Consider the following 19,035-nt stretch of genomic DNA (forward strand, 5'->3'; position numbering starts at 1 on the left):
CTGTACTGTGCAAAGCGTTGTATGTCTGATTGGTCTTTTCAAAAAAAAATTGGCTCAATTCCCCCCAATTGAGATTTTCCAAGCAGATTTACAGCTCAGAGAAGGCTACGAGCCAAGTTGTGAAGCACTTTCTGTTGAAAGATTCTCTGTGTAACTGTTTTCAGGAAAAGATGGGGTGTTGGCATAGGGAGGGAGCGTTTTATTACTTTTTCCAGTAGGTTCAGGAAATTCAAGCCTTGAGAGATGGCAGAAAAAGATTAATTACCAGGAGCCAGCCGTTACTGCCCAAGAGCTTGAAGGGGGTCTGACAACAATTAACCCCCAGCCTAATGCAACAGATTTAGGATATTAAATATTTAGGTGCAGAGCACTGCAGCACAGATACGGTTTCTGAAATGTATTGGTGCATCGTTTAATTTGCTGTTGTCTGCTGTTGAATGCTGTGCTTTAGATGCTGCTGAGTTTGATCCAAATGAATGGATGCAGGAACCAGCTTTCAAAAGTGATGCTAAGTATCATTACTTATCTCTCTCAGTAATTACAGATAACTTGGATAACCCTCAAAGAACACACTGTTCATTTCTGTTACTTTTGTGGCGTTTATTATTTGTCCATGGAGCTGCGTTTATTTATTTGACCACTTGCAAGCATTTTATTGCAATGAATAATTTGCATCTACTGTAACTTACAAGCAGGATCCAAAGCAATAGTCGAGAAAATATATAGCCACTTTAGGTATGTGAGTGAGTCAGCCAGACAGCAAGTAGCGATTCCGATTTTATACAGGCAGGCTGCTTTGTCACAGCAAAATAGTGTAGAACAAATTTGCCTTTGAAGTCAGCGTTTGCTTCAACTGTATTCCGACCATGAAAATGTTGTCAGCAGGCAGGAAACTGGGAAATGAGCAGAGAATTCAATTACAGCTTTTGCTGGCAGTCGCTGTGGTTATAATAGAGTTTTGTCTGAGCTGTTAGGTAGGACTGGATGGTGCAGGCAGGAGTGCCTCATTGGGGCTCTGCCACGAAAAGTCTTTGGCCTGCCTTCAAGCAACATTGGGGCATGCTTTGGAGTCTGCCCAGGAAGTGCACTGAAAGGAGAGTTTGTTTAGAATCCGACTCTGCTTCTTTATATCTCCCTGTCCTTCGCATAGTGTGCGAAGCAAAGCTGATGTAACTGCAAGCTGAAAGGACTAACAATTTATTCAACCCAGCAATGAAAAACTGCTGAACTGACTTGAGCCGAGCTTTCTTTGGAAGAGGGAAAACAAAAAAAAATCATGGCTTCAGCCTTCATGTGTGGAATGGAAGATCTGCTGTTCAGTGGCAGTCGCTTTGTATGGAACTTCACCATCACAACTTTGAGGAGATGGTATAGTGAAAGAGTGAGGACTTGTCAACAAATGCTGAGGACTTGGTGTGGACTGCGTGACATTTATCAGGTAAAATAATAGCCTGCATTTTGCTGTGAATAATAAAAAGTAAGTATTTCAGTGTTTAACAGGACTTGCTCCCTGCCGCCACGTCGATTATTTAAAAAAAAAAGTTTTGGCTTTTTTTGCAGTTATTTGATCCAAATGTACATTTGCTTAGAGTTCAGTGTTATGCGGTATTCTGTGCTGCCTTTGCAACCAAATATTATTGAGCTGATTTAAGACGGGTACTTTGGTTTTACGTTTTTTAAAACATTAAAGGGTCGCCTAATTGAAATGCTGCAAAGGAACAATAAACACTCAGCGGTTACATAAATGTACTATTATTTTCTTCAGTGAGGTGGAATCATTGAGGCAGAAAGACAGCATGCAGGAGACCTGCAAAGTACAGTATGACTTAATTACTTACTGACACCAGTTGAGTCACTTTGAGAGTCACTGTGACAATGTATACAGTAAGAGTAAATAGTCAGTTTAGTTTATAGTAACTTTAGTCAAAGCCACACTGTCTCAAAAAAGACGCTTTTAAATCTGAATGGTCTTTGTTCAAAGTTCACAATGTTACGTTTAGCTAGTTTCAATTTGGGTGAATACGTAAGCTGATTGATCAAAAATGCTTTTGTCTCTACAGCGCAAGTAAAAAGTTCACTTAGGTTTAGTAAAGGCTAAGGATCAGGTTAACTTTCCCATTATTATCTTAGTATTGGGCATAAAGCAAGTATATTAACCAACAGGTTATTGTAAAAGTTTTTTAAGATTAAATAAGACAAACAAATGCAAGGCAATGTAGAAATGTCTACTTTGATAGTGATTTGTAACAGATTAGGAAAGATGTAAACGTCGCCCTCTTAAGAGAGATCAATTAATTCACTGTAAACTCAGCACTGCATATTGCTAATGTTTACCTGCTACCTTTCCTATGATGAGACTTTAATGGAGTCCTGTAGCTCAGTGGTTAGAGCACTCGCTTTGCAAGTGAGAGACCTGAGTTCAATTCCAGGCAGAGGGCGAAACCTTGGGCAAGTTTCCTTACTCCACACACCTAATAATAATAATCCCTCCAAACCAAAAACAATAATAAATTGGTCATTTTCAATCTACGACTGTTTGTGGGACATTGCTGTGCGCAATTGGCTGCCGTGTTCGCCCACAAATATACAGTCAATTCACTTTACAGTGTGTTCTGTGAAGCGCTTTGGGACGTCCTCCCGACGTGAAAAGCGCTATATCAAATGCAAGGATTATTATTATTAAACTGCACAGTGTTGCAGCATGACTGAGAAACCTACCGCTCTCACAAGCGAAGAAAAGACAATATCTCTACCCAGTTGCATTGCAAAGGTGTTCCCCATATTACTACTTCCCATTTGGTAACATTTGCAGTGATGTTTTGGAAAGTAATAGGAGAAGCGGCAGTAAAATTCATTTCTTTCTAATCTACATACCACAAGGGAGGGGGAAGATAGGTTATTTCTCACCTTGTATCCTCTTTCCCCATTTGAAATAAAATGTAATCTGTATACAATACTGTATTCTGATACCCAGGCTGATGTATTTAGTATTAAGCAATGAGGTTTTGCTAGTACTGTATTTGCAGGATTGTGACAGAAGACTGCTCAGGGATTATAGTATATAGAAACATGACAGAACAGAAGAGCTAAACACAACCCTCCTGCTGTTGAAATGATTTCTACATTACCACACAAAATCTAACTGATAAGACCACCTAGCACTTGGAAGCAATGCGCTCCAGTGTGAGTACAAGACTTGGATAACAGTGTGAAGCTCAGAATCCCTTCTGGACCATTCATGGATTTTTGTGAATGAGAAACATTTTTGATTAATAAATTAAAAGCTGCAGCTGTTGTAACTATTCCTACAAAGGGAGTTTATTATACATTACCCCCTGAAAGAAAGCAGAGCACAAAATAAGTTTGGAACACCAGTTCTTTTTGCACTAAGAAAACATATTAAAGTCCTGCCCAAGCTTTCACACTCAGAAAATATTATTTTGCCACACTTGCACAGGAGTTTCCAAATACGCTCACTGCTCTATTTTGTCTTGATCCTTTGGAGAACAGTAACCCTATCTGAAGTTTTAACCATGTTAAATTCCTGTTTATTCAGAGGGATAAAATGTTAATTAGTTTTATATTGGCTGAGGTCAGCATTGGCAATGCAGTGGGCTTTTAAATTAAATCCACATTTTTTTTGGTGTGTGCCTGCATACATCAGGATCTGTCTATTGTCTTTGTTAATCCAACACGCACACTTGCCATGTGAAGCTCCCAGGCACACGTGCAACTCATTATCAGCCCTACAGACAGACAGATTCCTTTGACGTGCAGTCTTGCTGTGTTAAACACAGCATGCAAGTTGGCCATTTGGCTTGTAAACTATTGGAGAACCAGCTGAAGCAAAGCCTCAGGCTCTTGGTGCCTGTTATGGCCACACTTTCACCCGCTTTTCTTCCATCACCCACCCTCCTTTTCTAAATCACCTTTTTTTCCTGGCCGCTGCAGATGTTTAACCTCGAAAAAGCAAATGTGCCAAATCCACACTGTTGCCTTGAAGATTGGACACCGAGTTCCTGGGCAGAAATAATACACCCAGCGCATTGGACGGCAACACTCATCTCTCTGTGTTGGATGCTTTCCCTCTAGAGTTTGCATGAAGCGAAGCTTTAGGAGAATGTACACCACCTCATGAAGCAACAGTCCCTTCTTGATTAAGCTTATAACTGGCGCCAAAGTCAGGGCTGCCTCCACTGCTGTATAAACATCTGTATTGTGCTTAAATGAGCACAATTGTTGAATTAAATTCATTGCCAGCTAGCTATGGAGTTCAGAGTTCCTTTAGCATCACAGAACATCATCTGAAGGGTCAGATTCTCCCTTGTTGACTCAGAATGGGAGAAAAATTCAACTGAAAGCAGCATTGCCATCTGTGTTTAATTAGCTTGTGTTGAAGAGCAAGTAAACATCTTTGATCCAAACTCCCTCATGCATCTGTAGCGACAGGACAGTGCACTGGTCTATGCTACAACCTCAAAAATATCTCATGCAATTTCTAAAACTTTCTTTTGGGCAGTATTGTAGAGCGAACACCAGAGGTCTGAAATTCCTCACAGTCTTTTTAAGAATTTCTGATTTAAGCAGAGGTTAAGAGTTTTCCAAATTTCTGCGTTGTCTTTACATTCTAAGTTAAATGGTCTTGCGGCTAAAACCAACGGCAATTTCAAGCCTCTGGTTGCACTTTGCATTTCATCATATGTCCACCAAAGGCATTACACTCAGAGGGGGTTCGCAAAACACTGATAATTCATATGTTTAAACCCTTTAAAAATGTAGACTCAAGGAGGAAGGTAAACATTTGCTCTCTGCTCAGTCTCTTGGCAGTGTTAACACAGCGATCATTGATGTATGTCTCAGTCTCTTGCTCCATGGTATTCATAGGCTGCTTATTTTGTGGGTAGTTCAACAGCTGTTTTTACTCGGGTGACCACAGGCTTTGCTTTTATATAGGAATATTGCACTGCGCTTTGGTTACCGCACCATTTTCACAATCTCCTCAGCTCTACCTTCCACAAACTCCAGATTATACAGAACTCTGCAGCTACACTAGGCTCCGTGAGCCATCAGCATCACCCCAGCTTCACAGGCCCCTTATCCCCCTTCCCCAGCAGATCAACTTTAAGATCCTTGTCCTTGCCTTTAAATGCCTCAACAGCCTTACCACACCCCACCTCTGTGATCTCCTGTGATTCTACTCCCCACTCACTCCTTCCATCCACTCGGCTATTGCTGGCTTGCTTCGTGCCCCACCATTATCCAGCAAGCTTTCAATCACTTTGCTCCTACCCTCTGTAACTCCATTGTGAAATCTCTCTGGCATGCAACCTCCCTCTCCACTTTTAATACTTTACCTAAAGATCTACTTCTTTGACTGTGCCTTTGGCCACCTACCCACTACCCCTCCCATCTCCCCCCTGTCTCCCTCTCAGTTTGGGATCCCATTCTGACTTTGTAAAGCATTTTGAGATTTTCTACCTCAATAAAAGGTGTTGAAATGTTTTGATATGGCTTTGTAAGTAGATATTTTCCCCCTAGACTTGACTAACTACTAATTGAAGCTGTGTTCTAGTTGGTGTCAGATGTGAAATGGTGAATGATGCCAGGGAATTATAATATAAAGCTGGAAGCTATTATTCAAGTCATCTCATGAGTAAACGGGGACAAGATGTTTCCATTTCAATAGACAGACAGTAGAAATCTAAGTCAGTATTGCTGTTCATATTTAAAATTATGGATCTAATTAGCCGACATGTTTTTCTTGTCTAAATACAGAGTTACAATATTTAAGCTCTATTATTGCAAGCTCTTTTGACATGCACAGTATCATGAAATCACAACTGAATCATTAAAGTCTGGTGAGTAGATTCTCAGTACCAGCTAAAAGAATTTTCTATCTCGGGCTGATTTAAAGTTGGAAAATGGTTTAGCTGCTCAATTTTACAAATGGGAGGAGCTAGTTCAAGAAGGCAGAGTGGGTCATGGCATGGATGTCGGGTAGAAAGGATAATTGAGGGTCAAACAAGACGGCAAGGTTTCGGACTGACTTAGTAACGTGGAGTGTGCATCTGTGGATGATGATGCTGTCACCAAACTCATATTGGCCCCTGGGTAAGACGTAACTGCTCCAATGGATTTCTTTCCAGTTTTGACTCAAGTATTGTATTGGCACAAATAATTAATAGACACCATTCATATCATTGTTTGCACTTCAACCACGTTACCTAATTTCGTGCTCCTGGGATATGGATTTCTTTGTGGGGGATGAGAGAATAAATGTGTTTCATTTCATCATCTTTCCCTATCTCTGGAATGGAGTCGACCACCTGAAAAGGAAGGCAGGCAATTAACAAACAGGTGTATAACATTAGACAATTTACACCCTTTCTTCATGGTGAGGAAATCACTGAATACTCTACCTGAGTAGGATTCAGTGTTCATTTTAAACCACTGTGAAGCTACTGTATTCATTCTTGCAACGATAATAGAAGATCATTACACAGAGACACTTGGCTCTTGTTTTATTAGAAGACAAGAAAAGTGGGGATTATCAAGCAAACAAAATGCCATTATGAACCGTGCAATCCTTTAACATAGTTAAGTCCTGTGGTACCTATACAGCTGCAGGACTCAGCCATCACAGTGATTAAAATGTTGTAGCAATTCCTTAATTAGTTTGGGATTAGTCGCAGCATCCAGGTGGTTTAAAAGGCGATTAGTTCTGCAATATTCAGTTGTGAATCTGTGAGTGATTTAGCAACTCTCTTCATGACCATTAAACCTTTTATATAAAAAAAATGCTTTGCAACAGCGGGTTTTCTTCAGTGAAAATTCAGATATCCTAAAGGCAAAAGTAATCAGGTTAAAACCAAAAAATTCAAAACAAGGAGTAGTCCGATTTAAAAAGTCCCAACGTTTGTGCAGGGAGACGTAATTCGATGACACAACTCAAATTTTTGCAGCTACTTTTTCTTCTAATCCAGTTAAGGTCTAAATATAATTTGCAAAGACCCAACGTTTATTGGTTCTTTTTGCTGCTAATTCTACACCAGAGTAAACCCAGTGGGAGACTGCTGTGACTTGAGTTCAGTGATGTGCATTAATGAAAATCTTCCCTTCCAGCTCTGAGTTTCACATCAGCGTTGCGATTCCTATAGCTGTATCCTCGGCCTCTTAAAGATGCATAATGTTCCCTGTGGCTCTGCTATTTTAATGTCACTATTATTCCAAGCTTGTACCATGCAATTCAAAAGGAAAAACAGTGACCTTTTTTATTAAAAATAGGAGAGGATTTCAGTACATTAAAAATAAAACTAATGGGGAGCTGATACACATTTGTGACTTCAACAATATATAAATACAACAATATTTACAATAATAATAATAATTATTATACTTTACAATAATATTCTGTGAAGCGCTTTGAGATGTCTCAACAACGTGATAAGGGGGGGGGTTGATGAACCACTTTTAAGCAAGGTTACAGCTTATCGAGTTGTATTGCAAATGTGACCCAACAATAAATAGGTGATAAATGGGAAAGCTCTGCCTTAAGGGCAGTGACTCGCAGAAGTCTTTTCTGCCCCACCCCCCACTTACTCTCCACATTGTTATAAATTAGTTATTTGTATCATTTCAGAAATTATTGCTTAGATGTCAAGAGCAGATAGGCCTTGCCTCTGTTACTCTGCCCCCCACACAGTCAACTTGCCAGCTGTTGACCACCATGAAGGTCCACCAATAATAAAAGGCTCTATTATTAATATAGAAGAAAAAAAAGAAAACCCAGAGGAGAAGGATGAATGGAGATGAAAATACAGTGCAGCCCTGTTATAATGTGTCTCTTTATAGCATAGTTTAGTTATAATGTGGCTGGCGTGTTGACCCTGTTTACTATGCGTGTTTCCCATCCCCGGCCAGCTTGTCACCTAAAATGTCTGACTTTGGGCTGGTCGAGTTGCCAATGATATCATTCCTATTTGCTGGGCATGTGCTCTCCACTGTTATAAGCCAGGTTTCCTGCTCACTTCCCAATGACTCCATTTGAAAATAAGCCAAGTGTATCCACAGGCGAGTTCAAAAGTAGGCTCAACCATGATAGCCCCCACCCACTACCATCCCTGTTGGGCAAATAGCCTGCTGTTTTTGAGTTAAACCCCCATCTTCAAATCCCACCTAAAGACCTTCCTTTTTGATCGTGCTTACGGTCACCTCCCTCTCCCCTTGGCTCGTTGTCAGACTCTGCCACTATGAAGCGCCCCTGGTCGCTGTGAAAGGCGCTATATGAATGCAAGTTGTTGTTGTAATTGAAGAATAGTTTGGCCAGGGTACTATTGGGTGCTCGTGTGATGGTTTTCCGGCAAATTATTGACACTTTAAGAAGAGGGGAAAAGGAGAGGGGGAGGGATTCAAAATTCGTAATGTGATCGATTCTAATTCAAGCACTAAAAGAAGTAAAATACAGATTTTATTTTCCACTAGAAAATACATGAAAGCTGCCTGTGATTTTATACCCCCAGCAAACGAAGCTCAAAAGATCTGTTCCGAGTTACTACCTGATCAATATGCTGCTTGTAGTTGTGCTAATGATATGTTCCTCTGGTTTCAATTGAGATCAAAGTAGCAGCAGTGTCTCATAAACCAGCAGAGAATGCAAAGTCCATGTAGTAAATCGTTAGGAAGTTTATATCAATTTAAACTTGTAAAAAGCAAGATTGGAATGTATTGGCAAACATACGATTAAATGAAGAAATCATGAACTTAACCACATTTTAAATGAGTAAATCCAAGTGCTGACTATTAAAGGAGATTTATTAGATGGAACATGAAAGATTCCAAACTCCTTGAATCTTTCATTGTGCAAGCATACAAAATATAAAATTAAAAAAATATAAAAATAAAAAATACGTGGAAACGGGTACCTTCGCGGGTAACTTTTTGTGGCCTTTTAATAATTATTATTTTAGCATGGTTTCTAGTAATGCAGATTTTTTTTGTGACTTTTTGCTCCATCTCCCAGCCCCCTGGGATGTCTTTCTGACGTGAAGGGTGCTGTACGAGTGTAATTTGTTGTTTTTAATAAAAAAAATCTTCACCAGCCAACTCCATGACAAAAGCAGTTGCCAAACAAGAGGGTTGGATGGGGATTGGACCCTGGCATTTGTCCACGTGGCCTTCGAACAGGATAGCAGGAGAAATGTGGGAGCAACCTCCCAGTGTGGGAGGTCCTCAACATCACCTGGCACTTTCCCCAGATGAGTTGGCTGACGTCAAGGATTCTCTGTGTGGGGGAAATTGGGGGAGTGTATTTGTCTCTTCCTGTCGCACGCTCCTATTCTGAGCTGAAATTGGTTGAGTTAAAATCAGTCAAATTGCTGCAAGGATAAAAATGAAATTCATATAATCCCAAGCACTGGGACATTGTTTGGCGTAAAATTGGTTGCTGCGTTCGCTTACAAATCCATAGTCACTCACTCAACAATAAAACCTGTGGAGTGCTTTGAGAATTTTGACAACGTGACAAGGTGATATATCAAATGCGAGGATTATTGTTGCTGTACCGGGATACAGAGGTGCACAGACAGATCAACAAAATAAAATGAATTTCTTCCACCAAGTTCGGGGGGTGCGGGAGACCCAGACTGCATTCAAGCAAACACATTTTTCATTTCACTCTGAGTTTTGGAACAATGACAATCATTGCCATTGCTAAAGGCTAAGCGTGTGGTGTACAGAAGATATTGCATTAGCTTTCATTGGGTGCTGAGCTGTGCCAACTCTTCTGATTTCTTCCTGGTTTATTCCATTATCTGAAGTGATGGAAATGACATACAAATAATTACTCATTGCAACATGCCAACTGCAGGGACCATATTATGTGTATTAATGGCAAATCTGGACTGAGGTCCAGTGAACAGTTAAGTAACACTATTATATAAACGTTTCAATAATGACAACAGAAAGGTTTGTGACAACACAAAGCCAAAGCTAGTTTGGGAAAATCAAATTCCCTGGAGGTGAAATTAACCTTTCAGGGCCAAGCATTTGTTAGTCATTTACAAATGACAGCATATCTAATTGTCCAGCAACATGTTGACAGTTGTGGAATATATAATTGCGAATGAGAAAGTATTATTAGTATTCAATAGAACAATGAACAGTGGAAAATGCAATAGACAGCAACTGAACTTGTTGGGGGGCGATTAATTGTTTGAATAGGATTGCCACATTACTTTTCAAATTATAACCTTGTGTAGTATGAAAAATGAGTAACGATCTTTGAGGGTACAAATCATCATGTAACTGTGTATTGCCATTTCTAATAAAGATTCCAGTTGCCATACACTTGTCATCATGGTTTTGTATATTGTTTATGAGACATGTACGACATCTTGTTGCATTGTTTCATCCCAGTATCGGTTGTTATAATATTCAAGTGGAAATCAGTTTCAGGAATGTACTTTACTATGTTGTACTTCGCCTGAATGTCATCCGTCACCTTTGGTTCCAGGAACATCGGAGCAAAAAGAGCAGAGGTCAATGGCATGAATGATTACATTGTGTATTACTGAAATTCACCTCTGCTTTCTGGCTCACAACCGAGATGCAACAGACCTGCCATTACAACACTGAAATGATTGCATCAGGCAGTATCTTCACTTGTATCATAAACAACAGTACAAAATCTGCAAAATTGCATATGCAACAGGCCCAAAATACATGCAATAGACAAGCCTTCATTTTTCCTCAATTTTCTTCTATCTTCTGAAGATATTTAGTGACACTGGTATTGCTCCACAGGTACTGGCAACCCTTTGATACCTTGTCTAAGTGTCAATTCTTCTTATTTGAGCCTAGACCCTGAGCAATGGCTTACTGTATGACTGTGAGGCATCATTTCAACCCTTATCTTGTCCTCATCTGTTGTGCACATGGACACTTACCAGTAGGGCCATCAGATAATGATCAGGAACCATGGTTCATTTCCTCAGCTCAGGGACACAGAGACATTGTTTTCCTTATGATTCTAGATACCATTAACATCCTCTGATTGTAACAGTCTTGTAATATCTCAAACAGACACACAATCACTACACTTGACAGGAAAATCTTGTGAAGCGCTTTTAAACGTTTCAACAAAGTGATAAGGATTATTTTACAATGCTCTTGGTATATTATTTTATTCATAGTATACCCTGTATTTAGATTTCGATGCTGGTTCATAAAGTGGACATCTTCGTGTCATCGTACAAACATCATCTGAAAGGATGAACTTAAGAGTAAATCAAAAAATGCACATTTTGAATGGAATGGAAAAATGATTTTTTAAATGGAATAGTTTCAAAAATAAATCAACTCCATCTGTCTGGACTATGCAGAGATATCCTTTAATATTTGGCCTGAACACAGTAGTTCCTTTGTAAAAGACCACATCTCTAGGCTCTCCTCTATCTCTGGTTCATCCCTCTGGTTCAGGTGCAAAATCCCCTTTGCGTGTTTTGTTGACAGTAATGTAACTTTTAGCATTGATTAATGATCAAACATCTGTGTAAAATATCTTCCAAAGGGAAAACTAATGGCAAATTTAACCTTTCATAAACTCCAAATTAAAGTAGTTAAACAAAATAATCTTAATGTTTCAGCAAAATATCTGGGATAAAACGTTGTGCACATTATATTGTGCGTTCAGTATAAGAAGTTAAACTTCAACTTTACAGAATGTTTCAAGCAAGTTATGAAGCACTATTGCTGTAGGCAAACAATTCTTTTAGTAATGTTTAACACACTAAGTCTAGTGGAGCATTGAAAGGATTTCATTTTTCTTCATTGAAGTGGAAAAAAACCTCTCCACGTTTGCAGAACAGATTGTTCTTACTGTGAATCTGCCAAACTTTCTGTAAATTCATTATCCCTTTTCCAGCTTGTAGCAACATTGATTCATATCTCTTCTGGGTATTTACAGGACGTAATGTATTAATATCGTGTACTTACATTCAGTAATTCGGGATTATTCCTTTCTTCACAATGGTTATTTTGTTCGGAGTGTGATAAAATGGGTGAATCTGGATAGTTAAGCTGCTGCTGACTTCTGTCAAAGTACCGTTCAGTACTCACAGAGATCAGATCAATTGCCTAAATGCACTGGCAAAAGCTGAACAAAAGGGAGATAGAAAACACAAAAGTGCTGCCTTACAACCTGGGTTTGAATCAGCTGCTTTCTGTCATTTCCAACTAACATATGAAGTGGATCCCAAAATATGAATAGAAGCCTTGCGTGCCAATATCAATGAGGTCTGGGGAACAATATGTAGCATTCAAAAGTCATGTTGGAAAATTAATTATATTCTGTTTAAATTTGTGTTGGACTTATTACTCCTTTGCATCTTGTCCTGAAGTTGTCTTGACTTTTTTTTCCTTCCACCTTGACATAGTTGCATGTGCACCAATATCCTTCCTGTATCTTGTTCGAGTGACCATTAATTCATTGTGGCTTTTGATTTTCAGCATTTTAGACACCTCCTTCTCAACCTTATTTCTTCAGTGAAATCAGTTTATTTTGCAAACCTCTGTTTATAATCTCAATACTGCATGCATTATTTGAGATATTCATTTGGATTCTTGTTCCGTTCATGTTAAGACTTTCAGATATGCAGGGACAGCAGGAACAAAAAATATGACTGGATAAGTTAGCACTCTTCAGCCAGAAAAGGCATGCCTCAGAGGGGACCTTTACAGGGGAATAGTGAAATTACACCCACAAACAGTGCTCTTCAGATGCGTCATAATAATAATAATAATCCTTGCATTTGATATAGCGCTTTAAACGTCTTCTAGACATCTTAAAGCGTGTGGAGTAAGGAAACTTGCCCAAGGTTTCGCCCTGCCTGGAATTGAACCCAGGTGCCTCGCTTGCAAGGCGAGTGCTCTCACCACTGAGCTACAGGACTCCACATATATGATAGCAGGATGAAAAAGTGCAGATTCAGGATTATGGCGAGGATTTTTTAAGACAAAACACTGGGAAGTATTAAAAAGCTGGAATAAGTTACCAGATAGAAGCCAGAACATGAGACTCAATCAAGAAACAACGTGATTCTCTTTGAGAAGATTATATGTTTAGTATCTGGAAGGATGAGATCAGGATGAAGGCCTTTCTTCCTCTGAATTTCTCTAGTAATCTTAAAGACAGTGAGATTATTTGTAAGTGGAATGCAACTGGCTACTCCTTAAAAATATAGACCTTGAAATCTTTATGGTGTCACTTCATTCCTTCTCACACGTCAGGCAGAACTTTCAGTTTTTATCTCATTGAAAACCCTCTGTGCAGTTATTCAACAACAATAACTTGCATTTATATAATGCCTTCATGCAGGGTAGAGCGCTTCACCTGTCTCTGGAGATGTTCAGGAGGCAATAGGTGCAAATCGTAATAACTTGTTGGAAGTTTTCCTTTAAATATATTTTTCCTTGGAAATTATTAAAAGGATGAATGATCTGTTAGGTAAATAGACCTTCTTTGCTTCTCTTCACAGCATCCAATAGATGTTAGTGTTGTTGCCAGAGGGTTTTTTATGCGTCTGGTTACAGTGGCTATTTCCTCTCCTTTTGGTCAACAGCTTCCTGCCACGTTTTGTCAACTGGAATTAATTTTCAAGTATTGGTTCATAAGAGCCGACTCTTGATGTAGATCAACAAAATCTGTCCTTTAATTGAAAGCGTGTGGAGCCTGCCATGGATGACTCTTTCCACCCACTCCAAAAACAAAATAATAGTTGGTTGGTCAATCTTTAAAGGTCAGAACATCACGATTTCTTGCTTTGTTCAGAATTTAAAAGCTTTAGGTCAACGTTTGTAAACTGATGCTATTTATCTAGATGTCATTATCACTTTAAAAGTCCATCAGAGTTGAGTCTCAACATTTCATACACACTCATGTATCCTATTTAACTAATTGGATACAGTCAGTATAATATTTCCATGAGAAGCTTCTTATTATATGTGCAAAGAGTTGTGTTTTTTCTTCCAAATACTGCTTTAAATCGTTTTGAATACTAAAGTGGGGTGTTTGACATGGATAGTATGTTTCAATTGGGATAACTCTGAAATTTGCATATTAAAAGTCTAACATCTGAATAAATCAACAATTCCTGCCCGACTGACAGCTTCTGACAATTTGCCAGAAGTAGGAGGGAGCGCGCTGTAGGACTTTAATCTCATGCTACGAGAAGACTCTTTGCAAATAATTAACATTCACTCATAATTTTTTCCAGTCGAATCGCAGAATGAGGTAGGAAATAGCCAGCTGCTTCTAATTATTTTAAATTCCAGTCTATATATTAGAAAAGAGCCTTTTTATATTGATGTTATCCTTTGGTTTAATTTAAGAGCAGTTTCCTCTCTCAGTAAGAGGCAAATGAAATCAGGAAGCATGCTTTCACTCAAATGGTAGTGGAAATTAGGAATTCTCTCCGCCAAAAGGCTGTGGATGCTGGATCCGTTAAAATTTTCAAGGGATATGGACCAAAGGCTGGTAATTGAAGTTGAGGTACAGTTCCCCCTCAATAGAATGGCAGAAAAGGCTTTAGGGGCTGAATGGCCTACATGTGTTCCTATGTTAAGCGAGCAAATGTGCTTGGGTTCATTTTAATCTTACGATAATGCTATGTGTTGACCGTCTCTCCCAATGGCTCGGTGAGAAACACATACTGTCGGTTGTAATACTGACTACACAGACCAGGAAGATCGCAGGTGTGTGGATCTTAGACAGGTCAGCTTTTGGTGAAGGGTTACAATTGAGCTTAGTGCCCCAGTGCTCAGAAAGGAGGAGCAGAAAAACAATCAGCAAAGGTTCCTGTGCAAATTGGCTGCAGGATTCACCAATACAGTCACTGCACATTCTGTGAGCGCATTGACACATTTTAACTACATGATTAAGGTACAATATCAAATGCAAGGATTATGATTATTAATCCATTGATTAATAATGATAACTCCAAAGTTTTATACTTCACATGGTATTTCTATTTAAGCTGAACGTTGACAAGATGGAAGTCATAGTCTTTGGCTCTCGTCAACGTATAAAATCTCACAGTTCTCACCTCCTCCACCTACCCGACCTCCCGCTAAAACTCTCCGAACCCGTACCAACCTAGGCGTTAGATTCGACACCCAATTGTCCTTCCTCCTCCACATCGGTCCCTCACCAGCACCGCCTTCTTCCACCTCCGACGGATCGCCCGTCTCCGCCAATACCTCACTTCAAAAGCGGCTGAAACCCTACTCCATGCCTTTGTCACCTCTCGGCTGGACTACTCTAACGCCCTCCTCGCCGGTCTCCATCCACTACCATCCATAAAATCCAGATCATTCAAACCTCTGCCGCCCGCATTCTCACCCGCACAAAACTCCGCTCCCCGATCACCCCAGTCCTTGCCAGACTGCACTGACTGCCTGTCCCAGAGAGGATCGACTTCAAGATCCTCACCCTTGTATTCAAATCCCTCCACTCCTCTGCACCCTCCCTACCTCTCTGATCTCTCTCCTCAAAAGAGTACCTGTTCCCTTCGTTCCTCTGGGTCTGGCCTCCTCCTCGTCCCCCGAGTCCTCCGTACCGCCCTCGGCGGCCGTGCCTTCAGCCATTATGCCCCAAGGCTCTGGAACTCCCTTCCTCACTCCCTTCGTCTCGCTCCATCTCTTCCTACTTTCAGGTCCCTACTGAAGACCTTTCTTTTCGACCGCACCTTTGGTCACCTTCCTCCCCCTCCCCCTGGCTCGGCCCTGGGATCCGTTCCTGTGAAGCGCTCTGAGATGCCGTCCGGCGTGGAGGGCACTATATAAATCCAAGTTGTTGTTGTTTAAGACACGTATTTCATTGATCCAGTAATACAGTAGTCACATTTTAATTTGGAAATTCTGGGAAGGGATATATCAGAAGGTTGTGTGACAACATCAATAATAGTCATCAGTTCAAAATAAATAGAAGGAAATAGCATATGGTAACACACACAGACGTAGTGTGGGATGTAAACACAAGCTCGAATGAAAAATAGCTTGTCGTAATTTAAATGTCGGATGTGCTTCAATAATAGGGAAATTTCATCCTAAAAGACTTTAGGTTTTGAATTTGTGTTGCTTTGTTGTCTCCAGTACCACAAATAAGTAGACCTTGGTTCCATCCATCTATCCATAAATAATGCACATGAATCAAAGATCATAGTTCAAAGCACAGAGAAATCAACAAGGAACAATGGCTCGATTGCCCAGGTGCAGAAAGACGAGAACTCTTCCACATACCTTGTCTAAATAATTTAGACTTGAAACCATGAAACATTTATACTAGAATAACATTTTAATTAATAATTTATTCACACAGGAAACCGATCTATTGTGTAGGTCTGTTTACAAGCCTGATGCAATCATTTGTAACATTTATTGTCGCGTTCGGTTCTACTTTGCTGGTTTGTCTGATGTATATTTTTACCTTACAGATGACGGAGGGCAGACACTGCCAAGTAAATCTCCTGGATGGCAGGAAACTAGAGCTATTGGTTCAGGTAAGATCGCTTTTCCAGGGGTAATAATTCCTAAAAAAAAAATTGGTCATTCAATCCACAAGTGTTTGTGGGACATTGCTGTGCACAATTGGCTGCTGCGTTTTGCCCATGAAACACACTTTACAGTACTCAGTGCACTTTACAGTATATCCTGTGAAGTACTTTGAGACATCTCAAAGATGTGATAAAGCTCTATATCAAATGCAAGGATTATTATTATGTCAATTCAGAAAAGCATCTGAATACGAGTCTGAAACTATTCTTCCATCGGTTCTAAATTTAATAAGTGAGAGTATATTCGATGTGTGTGTAGTATATATTGAAAATATATAGGCGCTATAAATGTGCTGGAATTATGATTAAATGAGATTCGATGACAACCATAGATAGAATAAGTGTCATTTGCAAACTAATTGCAACAACAACTTGCATTTATAAAGTGCCCCTCACGCAGGGTAGCGTCTCAGTGAGCTTGATTGCTCAATCAAGAAATGCAGGGAATGTATCTTGAACCTCATACAACTCTTTCTAAACCCAACTACCAAGCCTAGCATGGAGAGCAGGTGCATCAGAAACCTGCTTCTAGGCCTCTGCTTATGCTTTTCTGAAATATTTGCTGGACCACGGAAGTGACTCAGGAGGATTCTCCCTCTGGTTTCCTCTCGCCCCAATCTCTGCTTAGCTGCTGGTGCTGCTGCACAGTGACATTTATAAGAATCGTTGATTCAACGAGCAAAGAACGGCAGACATGGAGCAACATCCCGCAGTAAATGGGTTTTGATTTAACTCGCTACCTCATCGTGCTGCTTGAGTCAAAGCGATCCTTTCCCTCATCCCCCACCTCAACTCCTCCACATGCTCACAGATTTGGGGGGTGGCCCATCTTTGAAAACAAACAACACTTCACCACGTTACCAGATGCCTGTACTGGCATCAGACAGATCTGTGAAGAGCTGAGAGATTACACGGTTCCCTTGTGTGCTGCTCTGATGCAGCATTAATTAGAGTTGCCACTGAAATAGGAGACGAAAAACAATGATCGCAAACAATATACAGTGGAATGAACAAAAAGGCGTACCAGAGGAAGTATCATTGTTTTTAAAGAGAACCCTTTCTGGAGGAAGGTTGATAGTGTACTCTTTGTAGAGATAATGTTGACTGTTATGGACAGCCTCTTATAATATGCAGCTGGAATGCAGCTTAGTCCCCACAATGTCAAATTGCTTCATTTTCCCCTCATATACACAAAGGTTCACCCGGCAGTGTAAATATTCATTTGTAAGAAAATGTTATTGATTTGTGCAAATCGACTGACAATTTAATGGCTTTTTTTGTAGCCCAAGCTTTTGTCCCGGGAGCTGTTGGATCTGGTGGCCTCACACTTTAATCTCAAGGAGAAGGAATACTTTGGAATAACCTTCATTAATGACACGTAAGTGAGACTTTCTCATGTCAGCATGTTTCGCCCACAAAATATACAATTATCCATTTTACAAAATAACAACAAATTACATTTGTATGATGCTTTTTGCATCGGGAGGACATCCCAAGGCGTTGGATAATCAGGGATTTGGACCCAAGCAACAACAACAACAACAACAACAACAAAATTACATTTGTAAAGCGCCTTTCATGTCGGGAGGGGTTTGGGATCAGGAGAGGTGGAGGGCAGGGAAGGTAAGGTTAGGAGGGTGGCCTTGAGATGTGCCTTGAGGCAAGGGAGGGAGCAAGGCAAAGAGACTGTGGGATGGAGTTTCAAAGGCTGGGGGCAGAGAGGCTGAATATATTTACAATATATTCTGTGAAACGCTTTGAGGTGTCTCAATGATGTGATGATGTGTTATATCAAATCCAATTATCATTTTTATTATTATATCCTGTAGCTCAGTGGTTAGAGCACTCGCCTCACAAGCGAGAGACTTGGGCTTGATACCTGGCAAGGCAAAACGTTGGGCAAGTTTCCTTACTCCACATGCCTGTTAACCTAACAGAAAGTAGGAACCTAGTTGTTAGTCGATTGGTGGATCGCTTTTCCGGGGGTAATAATCCCTTCTAAAAAATAATAAATTGGTTACTTCAATCCATGACTGTCTGTGAGACACTGCTGTACGCAATTGGCTGTCACGTTTCGCCCACAAAATATACAGTTAATTCACTTTATAGTATATTCTGTGAAGCACTTTGAGACATCTCAAAGACTTAATTAAGGTACTATATCAAATGCAAGGATTACTGTTATTATTATGTACCGCTATACTTGAAATACAATACAACTTACATTTATGTAGCGCTTTTCACGCTGGGAGGACGTCTCAAAGTGCTTTGCATAACTGTCCGGGCACCCAATAAAGCTCTAGCTATTTATAATGAGGGTTATTAGGATTTTATTGAGTAAATTCAACTGCTGGAAATCTTTCAGCTTGAAACTTTATCCTGCCAAGCAAAAATCAATTTCTGTTCTACCAGGAATATTATAATCATT

The 19,035-nt window shown here is 40.0% G+C and overlaps 1 protein-coding gene across 1 annotated transcript in view; it reads left to right on the forward strand.

Moving 5' to 3' along the window:
- The first annotated feature begins 888 nt into the window (after positions 1-888).
- The window catches only part of LOC103179788 (FERM domain-containing protein 4B), a 78,409-nt gene continuing 60,262 nt past the window's right edge, over positions 889-19,035 (forward strand). The window contains exons 1-3 of the mRNA XM_042339687.1: positions 889-1,438; positions 16,488-16,553; positions 17,891-17,985. Of these exons, the coding sequence (XP_042195621.1) occupies positions 1,277-1,438; positions 16,488-16,553; positions 17,891-17,985 (323 nt within the window). The 5' untranslated portion in view covers positions 889-1,276. The remainder of the gene's footprint in view (positions 1,439-16,487; positions 16,554-17,890; positions 17,986-19,035) is intronic.

This window comes from Callorhinchus milii, unplaced genomic scaffold (assembly GCF_018977255.1).
Source record: "Callorhinchus milii isolate IMCB2004 unplaced genomic scaffold, IMCB_Cmil_1.0 Scaffold12, whole genome shotgun sequence".
In the NCBI taxonomy this organism is placed as follows: Eukaryota; Metazoa; Chordata; class Chondrichthyes; order Chimaeriformes; family Callorhinchidae; genus Callorhinchus; species Callorhinchus milii.